This window comes from Mobula hypostoma, chromosome 6 (assembly GCF_963921235.1).
Source record: "Mobula hypostoma chromosome 6, sMobHyp1.1, whole genome shotgun sequence".
NCBI lineage: Eukaryota > Metazoa > Chordata > Chondrichthyes > Myliobatiformes > Myliobatidae > Mobula > Mobula hypostoma.
Genome location: NC_086102.1, coordinates 33,225,159 through 33,244,385, shown reverse-complemented (window position 1 = coordinate 33,244,385; position 19,227 = coordinate 33,225,159). Strand labels below are relative to the sequence as shown.

Here is a 19,227-nt window from a genome sequence, read left to right as displayed (position 1 = left end):
CGGGTGTTGGAGAGAGGTTGGTGCTTTGTGATCTTGTTTGAAATGTGTTCGTTTCTTACAGGGCTTGAAGGGGTAGGTGTGGACCTGATGTTTCACAGTCTCAAAGGGATTGACAATCCAGGACTTTTAAGAAATTTCTTCACCCAGAGATATTAAACTTATATAATTCTATACTCCAGAGAGCTGTGGAGCCTTAGTTGCTGAATGTATACAAGATAGAGATCAGCTTTTTAAATATTAAGTGAATCAAGGGATTTGGTGAGAAAGTAGCAGTTTCGTAAAGCATGAAATACCTTCAAGTGCCGTCAAGAGTACTCTGGGCACCTGATTGACTCTAAAAGCTTCAGAATTCCCGAGATTGCAAAAGGCTCCGAAGAAATGAAAATCCTTTTCATCTGTAGCCAAGTGTGGTTTTCTGACATTGTTCTTCATAGACAAAAGAGAATATTTATATCAGCCAAAAGAAAATATTTGATTGAAATACTTTGGTTTTGAATTGATGAGTCTATGATTCATTCTGTGCAACAATGAATTGAGATCATTTTCATTTGTATGACAGTAAATATACTGGAATCAGCATCAGCACATCAAGAATTAATACTGGCAGCTACAGGCCTATCAGCTGGTGGTGTTCCAAGCAATAGTAGCATTCAGGCTATGTCCACACTAGACCGGATAAATCCGTAACTGAAACTTTTTCTCTTCGTTTTGACCCTCCATCCACACTGAAACGGCGTTTTCCTCCCCTGAAAACGGAGCTTTTCTAAAACACTCTCCAGAGTGTTTAAATCTGAAAATGCCGGTTGGGCATTGTAGTGTGTACAGGGTAACTGGAGGTTTAAAAAAAACTGTCATCCTTTTCATCGGCGAAGAGACTATGGCTGTAGGAAATCTTTCCAGGGTGACCCCTCTGTGGGAGTGGGGAAGATGTTGGTGGGGCCACCCGGGGGTCTGTGTGTCCGTATGTGTAGCTATTGTAGTGGCTGTGAGGCTGGTATTGTGGTGGTGAAAAGTACTGGGGAGGAGCCATCATATTCCTCATCATTGCAAATCCCTCTGCAATAGAGTTAGTCACTTTTTCAATGTTCATTGTCAGCCAGGTCTTACTGTCTGTGAACTCCCTGTCGGTTGCCTCCATATTTGTTTTTTTTAGTTTTAAGTCCTCCTGCACGAGAGCTAACAGCTGTCCATTGTTTGGCAATTTCCTTTTAAGTTTTTTTAGTCTGTAACTGGACACACGCGCACCAAGTATACCGTTTCCTCTTCGCTTGTTTTCTGTAGATGTGTCCTGCGCATGCCCAGTAGGAGGAGATTCGCCCAAATACCCGCTTTAATGTGGACGGAGATATTTTCAAAAACGCCTGATGTGGATGCCTATTGTTTTTATGCGAAACCGGCGTTTTCAAAATTATTCGGTCTAGTGTGGGCGTAGCCTCAGTTAAACTATACAGAAGCATCATGATGAGACTTATCAGATCCTGCTTCAGGACTTACACAGAACCAGCCAGATTGCAGCAATTTGCAGGCATGAGTCAGTGGGCATCTCTGAATCATGCCTGAAGGTATTGCTTTTGCCCAGACACTTACTTTCTAGTGTGTATATTTCACACATTCCACAGACTGGATACATCTGCTACTTTAGTGAAATATCAAGAGCATGTAGAGGTGAATCAAATACCAGTCCAATGGTGTCATTGTAATATTTTTATTCAGAAGCCCTGAGAAGACCTCCAGTTAATTAATTTAATGATATTAAACCTTAGAAATAATTCACACAAAAACAGGCCAAATATTTGTTTTGGAAAACAATAAAATGTCTAAAATTTGCTAGTTTAAAAAAAACCTTGAAGTTTGTGAACTCCCTACTGTCCTGCACTGAATATGTCTATTCCTTTGCTCTTTCTTCTTCTACTATTTCTTGAAGCTGCCGATGGGTCTGAGTCACGATTTTCGTGTAATTCTAAGTTTGCACTGCTCAGTCAATGGACATGCAGTAACAGCATGTATGTATTGGATCTGTCCTTGGGTGAGAAGAACTGAACTGCACTAGCAAACATGCAGTTAGATCATTGTGTCTGATTTTCTGTGTCACTCAGCCCTGCCATTTGAACTCCCTAACTGCTGGACTTAATATAGTTCAAGGAAGTGACTGCCAATGCTTTATAAGACCATAAGATATATGAATTAGGCAACTTGGCCCATCATAACAAGATGTCAATGCTTCATGCAGAGTGTACTACACTTAACAATTCAATAACTGTTGTTGTGGAAGTGGAACTCAACCTACAGTAGGCTATTGTCTTGGTGCTTCTAAAGGAAATCTCCATTTAGTCTCTTTTCTTAAACTTTTAAAGCTATATCTCTAAAAGTTTCTATGTATTACTTACTTTCCTGTAATAGGTTACCATTTCGATCTCCATTCAGCACTGCAAAACAGTATATTTCAAATAATTACAATTTCCTGCATAAAAAAAGTTGTATTTTCCTTTTCTTTTTGCCCCTCTGCATTTCTGTACTGCTTTGACAATTATTTTAAATTTGTGCCCTCAAGTTAATGGCCTTTCTGCCAATGGAAGCAGTTTATTGTGATTGAAACCAAATTGTAATTTTTTTTGAACATCACTATTTCCTGAAGCCTTGCTCTGGGGAAATCTGTCCTTTTAATTCTTCCACATTTTGACTTCACTCCCTTTCCTTTTTTAACAGAGCTAAATTTTTAACTGCTTCCTAAAGTTGAATGCAAAATATTTACAACCTCAATTCTAAATTACAGTTACTGATTGAAAAATCCATAATATTCAAATAGAGTAAATTGAAAACTTTGAGGGGTGAAAAACAGAAAGCATTTTAAACTGGATCTGATAAAATGCAGCAGATAATTGAAGATGACAGGTAAACTCATCAAGTACAGCAGAACCAGCTGAGTCAGATGCTTCCAGTCTGTTAGGTCATTTCAGAGTGGAAAATGCAATGGTGTGTAATTCAAATTCTGCCCATTACTCACTCAAATGATGCTTGTTTATTCTAAATGTGGTTTCTTATAGATGTGATGATAAAGTGACTGGTACTGTACAGTCCAGTGTTGTGTGGTCACACTTGCAAATTAGCAGCATACCTCAGCGAAACATCCTGTTCCAAACCGTTGTTTGAATCATTCCCAGTGGCGAGACCCAGTGCAAATAATTTATCTTGTGTTTTGACATGTTGGTTTATGGACGTCTAGAGAAGATGCACTGTAGCTTAATGCATTCCCTTCACTACCTCTTTCAGTGAAATTTAAAATAAGTGGCACAGCTTCTGCCTTAAAATTGTGGACAACTGGGTGTCATGTGAATGCATGTGTTTATCTCCTCTTCAGCAGTCATTTCTGTCCTTGAAAGAACTTCCTTTTTCATCTTGCTTATAAAAATTCAGTCTGGCTGGGATTGAAGGGGATATGATGTAAATGCAATAAAATTTCAATGCAGTAATACTTAAGATTAACAGAAAAGGTTGCATGTTAAAATTTTGAATCTGTAAATGTTTAGAACGGAACCTCACCTCACTGTATGTAGAACAAATTCTAGTCTGTATTTTCGGTATGGGAATTGAAAAATTAACTCCCACATTAAAAACATCCCAAACAGTAATGTTAAGTGCTTTTACACATTATTTGCTTATTGCCTGGAATCCTGATACGATGAAATGGGCAGAGACATGAACAACACTATTGTAGAATGATTTTGCCCAGAAAAGCTCAAAGACAGTGACCATCTCGAGTAAAGGTACTTCTAACCACCTTTTCATAATACTTAGTGGTACTGACTTTTCCATCCATACCCTGTTGGATCACCGTTGAATAGAAGCAGAACTGTGACACCAAGAGTAGTTTGGAGGTTGAGTCATGCTTCTATGGTCCCTAAAGCCTTTCAAAAATTCTCCACATGCACGGCTAAGTCAGGAGCATGAACTAATGAGTTGGGCTGGAGGACCTGTTTCCATACCGTGACTCTGTGAATGAATATACTGTATCCGAGGATGAGTGTGATTGTAAGTGTAGTAACCACGAAGCTCAGTGCCATCTATGGATGCAATAACACTAAGCTGGCTTTGTATCCATCAACGGTATTAACTCAGCCACTACGACACGATGTCTGCCATATAAATATTTGCAGCAGTTTACCAATGCTTGCTTAACAGTGCCATCCAGATTCATATATAGATGAAGCTATCCCCCAATTTCTGCCTGCTCGTACAATGTTTTGACTTCAAAATATAAACTTATTCCTACATTATTGCTGGTACTTCCACCTAACGACATTATGGAGTGCCTCCAGTCAAACTGAAGGGAAGCAGCTAGCCATCACATTCACAAGAACAATTAATACATCACTCTTCAAAACGGCCCATAGCTTCCTTACCCCATTCTCAGTTATACAAATACTTTAGTCTCCCTTGCACATGATGTACATAGTCAAAGTCAGAATTGACCACCAGTTGAAATGATCAAAAAGCAAAGAGGAACTAAATGTATGTGTTTTCCTTCTCTAGCCTCTCAAACCAGTTTTAACTTTTGTAGTTCCATAAGTTTGTATGTAAATAGATGATTGAAATAATGATATAAACAATTTGAGGAGTTGTTTAATCTTTCACGATTTATTTTCATAATTGGTCAAACAAATGAGAGGCAGCTAATGTGCACATCACCAAAATGCACTGATGCTTTTTGTTATTCTTATATTGCATACTTGTGCAAAATTAGAGGATGCAATATAAATGAGAGATTGCTGCACCTCCTACCATCTGTTAGATTATCATAGGATATTTCCTTGAAGTTGCTCTGTCAAGGAACAGCTGAAACCTGTATAAAAAAATGGAGCAGAGGTGATGTGGACGTGGTTTTAATTGGACGTCAGCATTTAACTGATCAGTCTACAAACTTCGTTTAGTAAATCAATTATATATCTATTTGCTAGTAATATATTGATTGTATGGAAGTTTATTTGTAATGAGTTGTTGTCCTAGAGCAGCTAATGGCTATGCATGGGAGTTGGAAGTATGACCCCAAATCTCATGGTTGACACAAATTATGGTTGAACTGACTTGCTTGGTGTAAACTCAAGGAAAGAGTCATACAACTGCTCAAGAAACCTGGGGTGTGAGACCATTAGACCATAAGATATAGGAGCAGAATCAGGCCATTTGGCCCATCGAATCTGCTCTGCCATTTCATCATGACTGATCCAATTTTCCTGTCAGCCTCAATCTCCTGCCTGCATGCCCTGATCAAACTCTGCCTGAAATATAAACGAAGACTTGGCCTTCACAGCTGCCTTTCACGAATTCCACATAATCACCTCTCTCTGGCTAAAGAAATTCCTCCTCATCTCTGTTCTAAAAGGGTGCACCTCTATTCTGAGGCTGTGTCCTCTGGGCTTAAACTCTCCCAGCGTAGGAAACATCCTTTCCACATCCACTCTTATCAAGGTCTTCCATCATTCGATAGGTTTCAGTGAGGTCACCCCTCATTCTTCTGAATTCCAGCAAAAAAACGCCCAGGGCCATCAAATGCTCTTCATACGACAAGCCATTCAATCCTGGAATAATTTTTGTGAACCTCCTTTGAACCTCCTCCAGTTTCAACACATCCTTTCTAAGATAAGGGGCCCAAAACTGCTCACAATACTCCAAGTCAGGCCTCACCAGTACTTTATAAAGTTTCAACATTACATCCTTGCTTTTATATTCTATCCCCCCTGAAGTGAATGCTAACATTGAATTTGCCTTCCTCACCACAGACTCAGCCTATAAATTAACCTTAGGGAATCCTGCACAAGGACTCCCAAATACCTTTGCTTCTCAGTTCTTTCGTATTTTTTCTCCATTTTGAAAATAGTCAACCCTTTCACTTATTCTACCAAAGTGCATGACCATTCACTTCCCAACACTATATTCCATCTGCCATTTCTTTTCCCATTCTCCTAATCCGTCTAAGTCATGTAGCCTCTCTACTTCCTCGAAACTACCTGCCTCTCCGTGTATCTTCGTATTGTCTGCAAACTTTGCAACCAAGCCATCAATTCCATCATCCAAGTCATCGACATATAGTGTAAACCGAAGCGGTCCCAACACAGACCCCTGTGCAACACCTCTAGTCACCGGCAGCCAACCAGAAAAGGCTCCCTTTATTCCCACGCTTTGCCTCCTGACAATCAGCCACTGCTTTATCCATGCTAGTAGGATGTCTCAGAAGACAATGAAGCATGGAAGTCCTGAGCAACACACACAAAATGCTGGAAGAATTCAGCAAGTCAGGAAGCATCTATGGAGTCAAACCAGCCTGAAGGATCCTGATGAAATGATGACTATTTATTCCCCTCCATAGATGCTGTCTGACTTGCTGAGTTCTTATAATATTTTGTGACTGTGCAATAAAAAGTTGTAATGAATTCCTAGGTACTGATTTTAAAAATGCAAAAAGACAGTTTTAGCTTACATTGTGATCAACAAGAATTTAGCTTACGTCATTATATTACAACATAAACCAGCAGGATATTTTAAGAGCAGGAAAAAGTCATTAGACCTATCGTGCTTGAGGGAAAAATTTGCTTGGTTCTCCCAATTTCCTCCCAGTGGAAATTTTTCAGAAACTTTGGAAAAACAATATAAATAAGCACTTTTCATTTATACTGGTCCCTTAAGATTCATCTGAAGTTTAGCAGGAAATTGAGATAATCCCTTTGGAAATTCCAAAATGTTAGTTTTCTGGTTGATTTCCACTGCAGTGTTGTCTTTCTTAATGCATCCCCCCAACTTCTTCCACTTTCAGGAATTCTGACTAGCTCTCAGAGGTCCTCTTTGGTAATGTATTCTGCAAACATGTTAACTTCTGTGTAAAAACAAATAATTGAATTTGTTCCATATTCCTAAATCCGCCATCTTTAACTGATCTCTCAGGTATTACATCCCTGAGTTGCCAGCACTGTGAATAATTTGTCAAAATCAATGTTTCTAAATAAAACAACGTCTTTAAAAGAAAGAGAAACCAGTCAAGATTCAAGCCTGTAGCTTATTGTATAAATCTGCAAAGAGTTAATGTGCACAATGAACATTGGCTGTTGTTTCTTTTTCAGTCTTCGTTGCTATGTATGGCTGGTGTTCATGCTGGTGTGGTGTCTAATTTTCTGGGTGGCCGGATCAATGTTGTGATCAGTAAAGGCATTCCATATTACGAAAGCACTCTTGCAAATAATGTGTCCTCAAAACTGTAAGTACACAAATTAAGAAAAATACGTCTCTTTCACTTGGGGAGGGGAGATTCATAATCTTATAAAATTGTCATGTACTGTATATAAATAGAGAAAAAATATTTTGTTTTATGAGTAAAAGTCAGCTCCAAGAAGTGATAATTGGTATTGGATAAGAACTTTGGAACTTATCTATTCCACTTGACGCAGCAGGTTTACCTTTTCTCCCATCGACTCTTGGACACTCATCCCCACTGCAACTATCCACGTCTTTGCTGGTGTCAGACATCACCCATCAACATTCCTAAGATCTAGAAACTTCATACCCACCACCCCCAGTGCTATAATTAACCCAGCTATAGGATACTAACTGCTTTTGGTCTGCAGCCTCCTTTGCGTTCCTTCCCTGGCTAGCTGACAGGCAGAGAATGTGCTAAAAAGGAAAGGAACATTATAACATTAGAACTGCTGAGAGTGCAGGGCTACACAAATTGTTTCACCTCTCCCCTTCTTGGGCTTCTGGTCATAAAGCCAGTTACAGTCAACAATGGACACACAGATTTAGTAGAATCAAACGTAGAAGAATGCTATTCAGCCCTCTGAATCTATACCAGCTTGCTACAAGAGTGAAAAATCTTGTCCCACACTCTTGTTTTTGTTCTATATCCTGCATTTTCTTTTCCTTCAATTATTAATCTAATTCCTTTTGAAACCCCTGGTTAAATCTATCAAACAGTGTAATCTAGAAATGAACCAGCTATTGCATAAAAGAAGGAAGTTTTTTATGGCTATTGTGGTTATTTTGTCAGTCATGTTATACAGAAGAATCTGTATCTTCTAGTTTTGACCTTTTACATGATAAGAATTGTTCCTCTTCACATTATTCAATATTCTCATCTCAAGATTGGCATGCATTTCACTGGAGAATACTTAATTTCTTTAACATATCTGTCATCTGTGTTAAGATCAGAAATACCTTCTGGCACCCTGTCATCCTGTTCAATGATATTACCTTTGCAATTGTACATGCATCTCTATTGATCGCTACTAGTGGCTTCATTTCTTAACTTAATAGTAATTGCCTGTGAAGAGCTCAGTATAATATATACTCGTTGAATATATCAAAACATCTGCCCATGTACCAGGTTAGCACAATGTCAATTCCCTTATTGAGTCATAGAGTAATACAGCATTGAAGTAGGTCCTTCAGCCAATTTAGCCATTGCCAGTCAGAGCACCTCCCTGATAGTTCCAATTGTCTGTGTTCAGCCCAGAACTCGCCAAGCCCTTCTCCATCATGTACCTACCCAAATGCTGCTTGAATGCTAAACTTGTACACTCTTCAATCACTTCCTCTGGCAGCTTGTTCCAGGTACTCGCTGACTTCTGTGTGAGGAAGTTATCTCTGAAACCAGCACGAGACTTTCAGAGTGAATGGCAGTGGTAGAGCAAAGGGGCTTGGGAATACAGATCCATAATCCTTTGAAACTGGAATCACAGGTAGATCGCATCATAGAAAAAGAACTTTCTGCACATTGGCCTTCATAAATCAGGGAACTAAGTACAGGAGCTGTGATGTTATGTTGAAGTTGTGGAAGAAGTTGGTGAGGCTGAATTGTGCAGTTCTAGCCACTAAACCTACAGGAAAGTTATCAATAAGCTTGAAAGAGTGCGGGGAAAACTTACAAGGATGTTGCCAGGAATTGAGGACCTGAGTCAAAGTGAAAGGTTGAATAGGTTAGAACTTCATTTCTCTGAATGCAGAGTAAGGGGAGCTCTTATAAAGGCAGACAAAATAATGAGGGGGTATAGATAGGGTGAATGCATGTAGTTTATTTTCCTTTGGGTTAGGTGAGACTAGAACTAAAGATCATAGGTTTATGGTGAAAGGTGAAATATTTAAGGGGAATTCGGAGAGTGATGTGTGTGTGGACTGAGCTGCCATTGGAATTGGTAGATGCAGATTCAATTGTAACAATTAAGAGAAACTGGATAGGTACGTGGATGGGAGGAGTATATAGGGCTATGGTCTAGGATCAGTTAAATGGCACTGTGGAAAGGAGAAATAGATGTTCATACCGACAGCTAGTCGGCATCAACTTAATGGGCCAAAGGGCCTGATTCTGTGCAGTAGCATTCTATGCCTCTATGACTTTGGTTTTCCTTTTAAATCTTTCCCCTCTTGTACCTGTGCCCTCTAGTTTTGGATTCCCCAATCCTGGAGGGAAGGCTTATCCATTCCCCTCAATTTTATAAACCATTAGGAGGTCACCACTCATCCTCTTACACTCCAGGGAATGAAGATCCAGCATAGTCAACCTCTCCCCATAACTCAGGCCCTCTAGTGCAGGCAGTATCTCCATAAATCTCTTCTGCACCCTCTCCACCTTGAAAATGTTTTTCCTATAACAGGGTGACCAAAACTCTACAAAATACCAAGTGCAAGAGATTCTGCAAATGCTGGAAATCCTGTGCAGACCCAAACAAAAAGCTGAAGAACTCAGCAGGTCAGGCAGCATCTATGGAAATAAGTAAAGAGTCGATATTTCAGGCCGAGACCTTTCAACAGGACTGGAAAGGAAGGGAGGAGACACCAGAATAAAAAGATGGGGGGAGGGGGAGGATAACTAGCTAGCAGGTGCTAGGTGAAGCCAGGTGGATGGGAAAGGTAAAGGGCTAGAGAAGAAGGAATCTGCTAAGAGAGGACAGTGGACCATCGGAGAAAGGGAAGAAGGAGGGGCACCAGGGGGAAGTGATAAGCAGGTGAGGAGAAGAGGTTACAGGTCAGAGTGGTGAATAGAAGAAGAGAGAATGGGGAGGGAAAAGATTACTGGAAGGAGAAATAGATATTCATGCCATCAGCTTGAAGGTTACCTAGACAGAGTATGAAGTGTTGCTGCTCCACCCTGAGAGTGGCCTCATCGTAGCAGAAAAGAGGCCATGGAGGTGATGGAGGAGGTGTCTGGACAGGTGTAGTATTTCTGTTGCTTGCAGGGACATGTGCCAGGAGGGGGATTAGTGGGGAGGGACGAATGAACAAAGGAATCACCGAGGAAGCGATCCCTAGGGAAAGCAGAAGGTGGAGTGTGGGAGGTAAAGAACTGTTTGTTGGTAGCATCTCATGGAAGATGTGAAGCTGCAGAGAATAAGGTTGGATGCAGAGGCTCATGTGGTGGTAGCTGAGAACAAGAGGAGCAAAATCCCTGTTAAGCGGCGGAAAGATGATGTGAGTGTCCAAGAAATGGAGGAGATGCAGGTGAGGGCAGCATCAATGGTGGAGGCAGGGAAAACCCCTTTTTATTTATTTTATTGAAGAAAGAGAACAACTCTGTCCTGGAAAGGAAAGCCTCATCCTGGGAATTGAAGGAACTGAGAAAGGGAATGGCATTTTTACAGGAGACAGGGTGGGAGTAAATACAGTCAAGATAACCATGGGAATCTGTAGGTTTATAAAAGATATCGGTGGTGCTTGTCTCCAGAGATGGAGGCAGAGAGATCAAAAAAGGGGAGAGAGGTATATGAAATGGACCAAATGAATGTTAAAGGCAGGTAAAAATTGGAAGTAAAGTCGTTGAAATTGACGAGCTCAGCTTTGGTGCGTGAAGCAGCACCAATGCATTTGTCCATGTGGTGTGAGAATAGTTGGGAAGCATTACCATGGAAGACTTGGAACACAGACTGTTCTGTGTAGCCAGTGAAAAAGGCAGAGAGAGCAGGGGCCCATGGCTACTCCTTGGCTTTGGACAAGGTGGGAGGAGCTGAAGGAGAAACGGTTACAGGTAAGGGCCTGTTCTATTAGATGGAAGATGATATAGGTGGAGGGTAACAGTCGAGATCTTTTGTTGAGAAAGAAGCAGAGAGCTTTAAGGCCTTCTTCATGGGGGATAGAAGTGTATAGGGATTGGACATCCAGGGTTAAAGTGAGGTGATCCAGGCCTGGGAATTGAGGAGTGGAGAGTATGTGATGTAGGTGGGAAGAGACTGAACCAAGGGATCAATAGTGGAGGAAGGGACACCCTGTTCTTTGAAGAAGCAGGACATTCCTGATGTCCTGGAAAGGAAAGCCTCGTCATGGGAACAGATGCAGCTGATCTGTTCCTAGGATAAGGCTTTCCTCCTTGTGGATCTTGGGTAGGAGGTAGAAATGAGCAGTGCGGGGTAAGGGAAAAATGAGTTTAGTGGTAGTGGATGGGAGTTCTTCTGGGCTTGTCACTTTCATCAATTTTGCCTCCAACTTCCACCCTGACCTTAAATTCATTTGGTCCATTTCTGACACTTCCCTTCCCTTTCTCAGTCTTTCTGTCTCCATCTCTGGAGATAAGTGTCTACCAATGTCTTTTATAAACCTACTAATTCCCACAGCCATCTTGACTCTATACCTTTTCCCACGTCTCCTGTTTTAAAAATAAGTTTATTCCCTTTTCTCAGTTCATTCATCTCCGCCACAACTGTTTCAGGATGAGGCTGTCCTTTCCAGGAGATCAGAGATGTCCTTCTTCAAGAACAGGGTTTCCCTTCCTCTACCACTGATGCTGCCATTACCTGAATCTCCTTCATTTCCTGGACATCCGCACTCACTGCATCTTCCCACCACCTTAACAGGAATAGAGTTCCTCTTAACCTCACCTAGCACCCCATCAGCCTCTGCAACTTCCACCATCTTCAATGGGATCCACCCCCAAACACATCTTTAACTACCCTTCCCCGCACCCCACCCCTCTCTGCTTACCACAGGAATCATTCTCTCTGTGATTCCCTTGTCCATTCATCTCTCCCCATTGATCTTCCTCTTGGCCCTTATCCCTGCAAGCGATAGAAGTGCTACACCTCCCCATTCACCTCCTCCCTTACCTCAAATTAGGACCCCAAACAGTACTGCTCGGTGAGGCAACACTTCATTTGCAAATATGTTGTGGTCCTCTACTGTATCTGGTGCTCCTGATGGGGCCTTCTCTACATTGTGAGACCCTACATAGATCGGGAGAGTGGAGGGGGGGACTGCTTTGTCAAGCACCTCCGTGTCATCCACTAGAAGTGGAATTTCCCAGTGGCTAACCATTTTGATTCCTATCCCCATTCCCTTTTTGGCCTGTTGGTCCTCTTTTGTCACAATGAGGCCACTCTCAGAGCGGAGGAGCAACATCTTATATTCCATCTAGGTAGCCTCTAACCTAAATTTATCTAAATTGAAAACCATTTGCCATTTCTCACCCTGTCTTCGTAACTGATTGAGATCTCTTTATAATTCATTGCAACCTACTTCACTATCAATAAGACCCCCTCATTTAATTTCATCAGGAAACTTGCTAATTGTGTCATGTACATTAACATCCAAATAATTTTAAGTAGTTCCAGTTCAAAATAAATTTTATTATCAAAGTACATACATGTCACCACATACAACCCTGAGATTCTTTTCTTCTGCGGGCATACTCAGCAAATCTATAGAATAGTTACTGTAATCAGGATCAATGTAAGATGAAGAAGAGCATAGAAGGCAACAAGCTGTGCAAATACAAATATAAACAAACAGCAATAAATAACAAGTGCATGAAATAACAAGATAAACAGTCCTTAAAGTGAGATCATTGGTTGTGGGAACATCTCAATAAAAGAGATTCAGTCGTTATCTTCTTTTGTTCAAGAACCTGATGATCGAGGTGTAGTAACCGTTCTTTAACCTGATGCTGCAAGTCCTAAGGCTCTTGTACCTTCGGCCTGATGGCAGCAGCGAGAAGAGAGCATGGCCTGGGTGGTAAGGATCTTTGATGATGGATGCAAGATAATGAATAACAGACCCCTGGGGCACTCCACTGGCCACATGTCTCCAGTCAGCAAATTGACATGCAATCCTCATTCTCTTGTTTACGTATTGTATATAATTTCTGAAATACATCCCAGTTTGGAGTTGTATTCCTCTCTGTTGCTTTATTCCATGGCAGTGAGATTAAATCTCTAGATAACTCATTCAAACCCAACAAGACTGCCTCAATCAATGTACCACAAATATTCAGTCGTCCATTTTAAACTGTGTAAACTAATTTAATGTTTTGCCGGTGCATAACTTAATCTTATCAGTCTCCCTTAATTTTACAGAGGACCGTTATCGGCAAATCTGTTTACATTCAAGACCAATGGTGAGTGTACATTCAATATAACCATCTTTAATTTTTTGTGCTACATACAGCTTTAAGTACTCAGCTTCTCATTTAAAATGATGGGATCAATAATAAACTTGTAGTTCTGCTGTTTGTTAAATGTTAATCTTTTCTGCTTGGATACTCATCCTTCCCAAATACAGGCACCTAGGTCTACAGATATAATTTTCCCATAATAATATAATTCTCTCTATTCCACAAGTCTGTGATTCATGCTGGTTAGAGTTCCAAGGGATGTGACAAGCCTGGAGTACCTTGCCTAAATATCGATTATAAGTGTATAAATCTCAACTGTGATTATCATTAAGCAACTTCACATCGCTGCCACAGCCCAATCTGCTTTTCACTCATTATCCACATGCGTACACACTTCAACAAAATAATATTTACCTGGGCCTTGACCGGTTTTTCTTTCCCACTCATTAGCACTAGAACAGAGGCTAGTTCCACTGCTGCAACTATTCCTGTTGAACACTGGTCATATACAAGAGTTGTATGTCTTTGTGTCAGCATTTACTGACAGCTAACATAACCTCTTTTTTCTTTATTTTTCTCAGTCACCTTTTCACTTTATGGGTGGGAGAGTACAGCAAATGGAACTATCTCATGATTTGATCAGATTGAAGTGAAATGTAAAAGTATTTAAGAAAGCTTGGGTGTTCTCACTTTATCTCAGTTTAAATTGTGGCATTTTTACAAATGATTTAGATGTTCCATATTCTGAGGGGACCTTTATTCCATTCATCTTTGAAGGATAAAGGACCAAATAATTCTTTCATGAGAAGGAACACTGATTTTTAACTTGGATAACACTGTAGATTTACCTGTTCTGGAGATGCTTCCTCCTCCTTGGCTCTAAACAGAATGTAGTCTCATCCAAGCAAAATTTGCCTTATTAAAGGATAATTTGCCTACCAGGCCAGCTCCAGTAGTGGGTAATTCTTATGTCATTATAAGATACTGGCTTGTTATTTTTATTTTGTAAATGTTGACACTTAAGTACATGTGAAAACTGATGATTTTGGGTGTTTATTATGTGGTCTGTAGGTTGCTATGGAACATTGGGAATGGAATCTGGCGTCATTAGAGACAGCCAGATCAATGCATCTTCAGTTCTACAGTGGCATGATCCTTCAGGAAAATTCCACGTCTGGGGGCCAGAAAAAGCACGTCTGAAGAAGCCGGGCTCCCCTTGGGCTGCATTTCACTCTGATGAAGCCCAGTGGCTACAAATAGACTTAAAGAAGGAAAAGAAAATAACAGGTAGGTTAACAGTAATTGTCTTTTTACTGGAGGTTGAACTTGTGTCCAGGTGTGTGGTTCAGGTGCAGGTGGTTCCTGTGAGGAGACCTAGTAAAACTTATAGACCCCTTTCTGGAGAAGCTGGTTATGTTGTAAAATATGGATTCCATCTACTTTGCATCTTAAAATTGTACAATTGTTAAAGAATAAAGTGTGGTTCTTCAGTCTATTAAATTTATGACACTTCATAGTAGACCAGTCCTAGCAGTCCCAATCCTTGGCTGATTTCCCCATAGTCCTGCATTTTATTCTCTTTCAAGTGCCTATCCAATTCCCCTTTGAAGCCTCTCAGTCCACTTGGTGATATTGTTTTAGCCTCTTCCACCTCTATTTAGTGTTCACTGCATCATGGTGCTTTTGCCTCTAGTATTTCATCATTGAAATTTGACCAGAGATTTTATTTTTTTGTCTTCCTTATCAGATGTGGAATTTGAAATTAACAGAAAGATAAGCTTAAAGGCCTCCTTTTTTACGTTCTCAGTTTGAGACCTATCAAAACTATTAATAAACAGACAGAGTTAGAAGACACCTACCGTAGGGTACATTGCTCAGGGAAGGATAGCATGGATTTAATAAAGGGATGTCTAATTAACCCGTTAGAAGTTTTTGATGAAGTAACGGGGTCAAAATGCATTTGATAATGTGCATTTAGTGAAAAATTGATTTTCAGAATGTGGTTGTCCAGTAACTGGTATTATGATCTCTGCTTTTCTTGATATGTATTAATATATTTTTTGTGTGGTGAAATTTGCAGATGACGTAAAACCTAGAGACACAGTGACCTGTGAGGAAGATGGTAGTAAACTTGAGCTGTGAAAGTGGATGGTTATGTGGCATATCAAAAATTAATGCAGTGCTATATTTTGACTAGAGTCTGAAGAGGCCCTTCGGGTTCAACTTAAGTTTAGACTGTAAGGTCAAATATAAAAGGAGTACAGGGACATAGAGATCTGAGAATAGATCTGTGCATAGTTTGATATAAGTGGCAGGATAGGTTGAGTAATTGGCCAAAAAAGCAACAGCGTCTTGTTCTTTATAAATGCATTATTGGAGTATAAGAACCAGGAAGATATGATAAACCTTTCTAACACAGGGAGTGTTTTGGCTACAACAGGACTGTTGTGTCCAGTTCTGGTGCCAGGGTTTTAGGAAAAATGTGAAGATTACGGAGAGGGTGTAGCAGAGATTTACCAAAATGATTCCAGAGATAAAAAGAATTTTAGTAATGCGAATGGACTGTCCTTGGAACAAAGGATGCAAGAAGACTAGATAAGAGGATTTAAAATCATGATGGATAAAGACAGGGTAGTCAGTACACTAGACACTTCAGTAGAAAAGAGCTTTAAGATTTTCCCTCTGGATGGTGGAGAGAACTAGGGAACAGAATATGAAGATTATTGGAAAAAATGAATCAAAAGTGAAATGTGGATTCTTGTGTTTTAAATAGTGAATGGTTAAGATCTGCAGTGCAATGCCAAGGGTGAACTGCAGGCCGATTTAATGGTAACAAAACTGAAAAGTCTCTGAAAGTCAAAGATATCTTGTAGAGTTGGAGGAAAGGGCTGATGCAATTAGCTGGATTGCTGTTGTGTGTTGCTGGTACGTACTTAAGGGGCCAAATGATTTGTTGCCATGCCATAAAAATTCTGTGACAGGATTATTACCGCTGATGCATGCACTTCATTTGAGCATCTTAAATTTGTCATGATCATAAATAGTTGATGTAGCTGCTTTAGGATTGATTACTGCACATGTTATTGGTAGGTAATGTTATCAGCTGATTCTGAACTATCACAATGGAAATAAGCACACTGAGGAGATTCCGAAAGCATTGAATAGATACGCTGCAAGAAGTAGTAACTGGGAAGAACGGTTTAGACAAAATTAGATTTTAGGCAATGAGAGAGAGGGAGGAATTGGATTGGAATTTCAGAGTTGGGATGACTAGAAATGTGAAAATAAGGACACTATTCATTGTACAGTACAGTGCCATTTACAACCATGGCAAATCAAAGTTTCAAAGTGCATTTTTATTTTTTTTTATCAAAGAAGGTATAAATAATACAACCTTAAGATTTGTTTGCTTACAGGCAGTTGCAAAGCAAGGAATCTGAAAGAACCCAATTAAAAAGAGACCAACACCACCCCACCCCACCCCCCAGTGTTCACAGGGAAAGGGGGAAAAAAACACAAAACAAATCATATATACAGTACAAACGAACAACAACAATCGGAACCAAATTGAGTCTTTAGATCCAAATTCCCGGCATAGGCCCAAAGCCTCGGTATTCAGTTCATCATATTAGAGGGGCAAATTGCCATGAAGTTTGCAGACACGAAGCACAGCAGTTGGGCAGTCACACAGCCTTAGCATCATGCAGAGAGAAGCCCTCAGACACTCTGGGCCGGCGTTTAAATTGTCTGAATCTCACACTAAGACCCGGGCCTAGATCTTGCTGCTGAACCTCTCCCTATCAGCTCAGCATCCAGAGCGATACAACCTCACCCAACTCTCGACACCCTGCCCTTCCAGTCTATATGGACTGGCGTTTAGGTTGTCCAAACAATGTGAGGAGTGGCACGAGGACCCAGGCCTCACCGTAGCGAATTGCTCCAGGCGTTGAACACACTGCCCATCAGTTCGCTTTGGTGCAAGCTTTTTGATTATTTCAGTTGTTTATATAGATTAATGAAATGGACTAACCTAACCTCATTAACTTGAGCAAGTAACATTTGAAGTCTATTTATTTCCAAAATAAAATGATGCTGTTTCCATTCTCAGGTATAATTACTACAGGTTCCACCCTCGGTGAATATGCTTTCTATGTCTCTGCATACCGAATCCTATCCCGTGATGAAGGAGAGGATTGGAAGGTTTATAAAGAACCAAACAGTGACCTGGACAAGGTCAGTATTGATAACTCTTGAACTTAAAAACATTAAATTAATTAAAGGAAGACATAAAAGTCTGGGAATGCGGGTATATGTTGATCTTTTTACTTTAAGCTAGACATGAATGTATCACGTGGTAGTGTGATGATGTATGAAGTTAACATATTTTTGTGTATAACCATAATGAGTTATTTAAAGGAACAAGAATGCTTTATCAATTTATAATATTCATTCAATAATATTAAACTCTGAACAATGTAGATAAGGTACTTTAATAGAAATGTGGTATAAGATTTTGAAAATAGGACTTTCTAAGTGACTTTCTGCACAAATATTTTTAATATTTTGCATAAACATATTTGGGATTTTAAAATTGACATGAGATCTTTTTTAAACGTACTTTCATGAATGTACAGTGACAAAAAGTGCCTTTCAGAGCATTTGATTTTCATGTTTGGTTTATTGAGCATAGATTTATTGATACGTACTTGTGGTTTTCTATGGAAAATCAGTGAATCTGAACCTTAAGACCTGGTGTCAATAATGCAAACAAAAAATCACTTTTCCAAAATCCAGATACTTGTGACTGCAGTTTTCCTTTTATTTATTCTAATTGGAGAGAATACTATTAACCAATATGCTTATGAATTTGTTTGATAAATCAGTGTTACCCAACAAGAAGGCATCTGCCTACACTAAGATAATGTGAAAGCACAAGTGGTTAGCTATACTGACAAGTATATTTATCTTACTTTGTCTTCTGCTCCCACACTCTACTACGTTTCGTAACTACCTCCCTGACTATTCCTCACACACTCAGTTGGATGTCTTCAAGTTTGCCCAATTCCTTGTCCACTGTGAGGGTGCATTTCTGTTCAGCTGATACTCCAGCTGTTTCACTGATCCAATGTTCTTCTGCTGAACAGCACAGACATACTACTGGATACAAGCTGTTTGGACAAATTCTGTAATTAAGTGAGACTGCTTGCCCTGAGAGTAAACTCAAAGCATCACTGTTTCTCTTGAAATGTACTTCTTGAAGGAAGTTTTTTGGACAGGTTTGCAGTTCCATTGAACGAGCTCACATCTACCACCTGCTATACTGGAGGTGTCAGGTAGATGTTTTACGAGGGGAAAAGAAACATTTGATTGAGATTTGTTTATGGTTGCAGAATGACTGTGAGGTCTTCCTTGTTACCACCAATCTGCTACTCTGATCTTAGCTTGCTTGTTGTACACAAAAAGGGGGTGAGGGGAAGGAAAAATAATGAAATAACAAAATAATAAAAATAAACTAATTCACTATCAGAAAGAAAATATAACTGCTTCACATTTTTTTTCCCAATTTTTTTCAGATTTTCCAAGGAAATGCTAACAATTACCAAGAGGTTCGGAACAACTTCATCCCACCTATTATGGCCCGCTACATCCAGATCAATCCAGTGCAGTGGCATCAGAAGGCAGCACTAAAAGTAGAGCTGTTGGGGTGTCAGCCACTCCAACCATCTTTGGGTAAGGCTTCATTAAAGTACCAAGTAAAGTCAAATTACATGAAACTTTTAATATCCATGGCAGGATCTTTTCTGGTGATTAGAAGTGCCTGTCTCCTTCAAAGTTGGAGTGCAACCAAACTTTTATTCTTATAGGGC

The 19,227-nt window shown here is 40.0% G+C and overlaps 1 protein-coding gene across 2 annotated transcripts in view; it reads left to right on the top strand.

Moving 5' to 3' along the window:
• The window catches only part of dcbld2 (discoidin, CUB and LCCL domain containing 2), a 115,164-nt gene that overhangs the window by 76,706 nt on the left and 19,231 nt on the right, over positions 1–19,227 (top strand). For both annotated transcript variants that reach the window (XM_063050526.1, XM_063050525.1), the window contains exons 6-10: positions 7,113–7,246; positions 13,323–13,363; positions 14,432–14,647; positions 17,469–17,593; positions 18,934–19,090. In XM_063050526.1, coding sequence (XP_062906596.1) covers positions 7,113–7,246; positions 13,323–13,363; positions 14,432–14,647; positions 17,469–17,593; positions 18,934–19,090 — 673 coding nt within the window. The remainder of the gene's footprint in view (positions 1–7,112; positions 7,247–13,322; positions 13,364–14,431; positions 14,648–17,468; positions 17,594–18,933; positions 19,091–19,227) is intronic.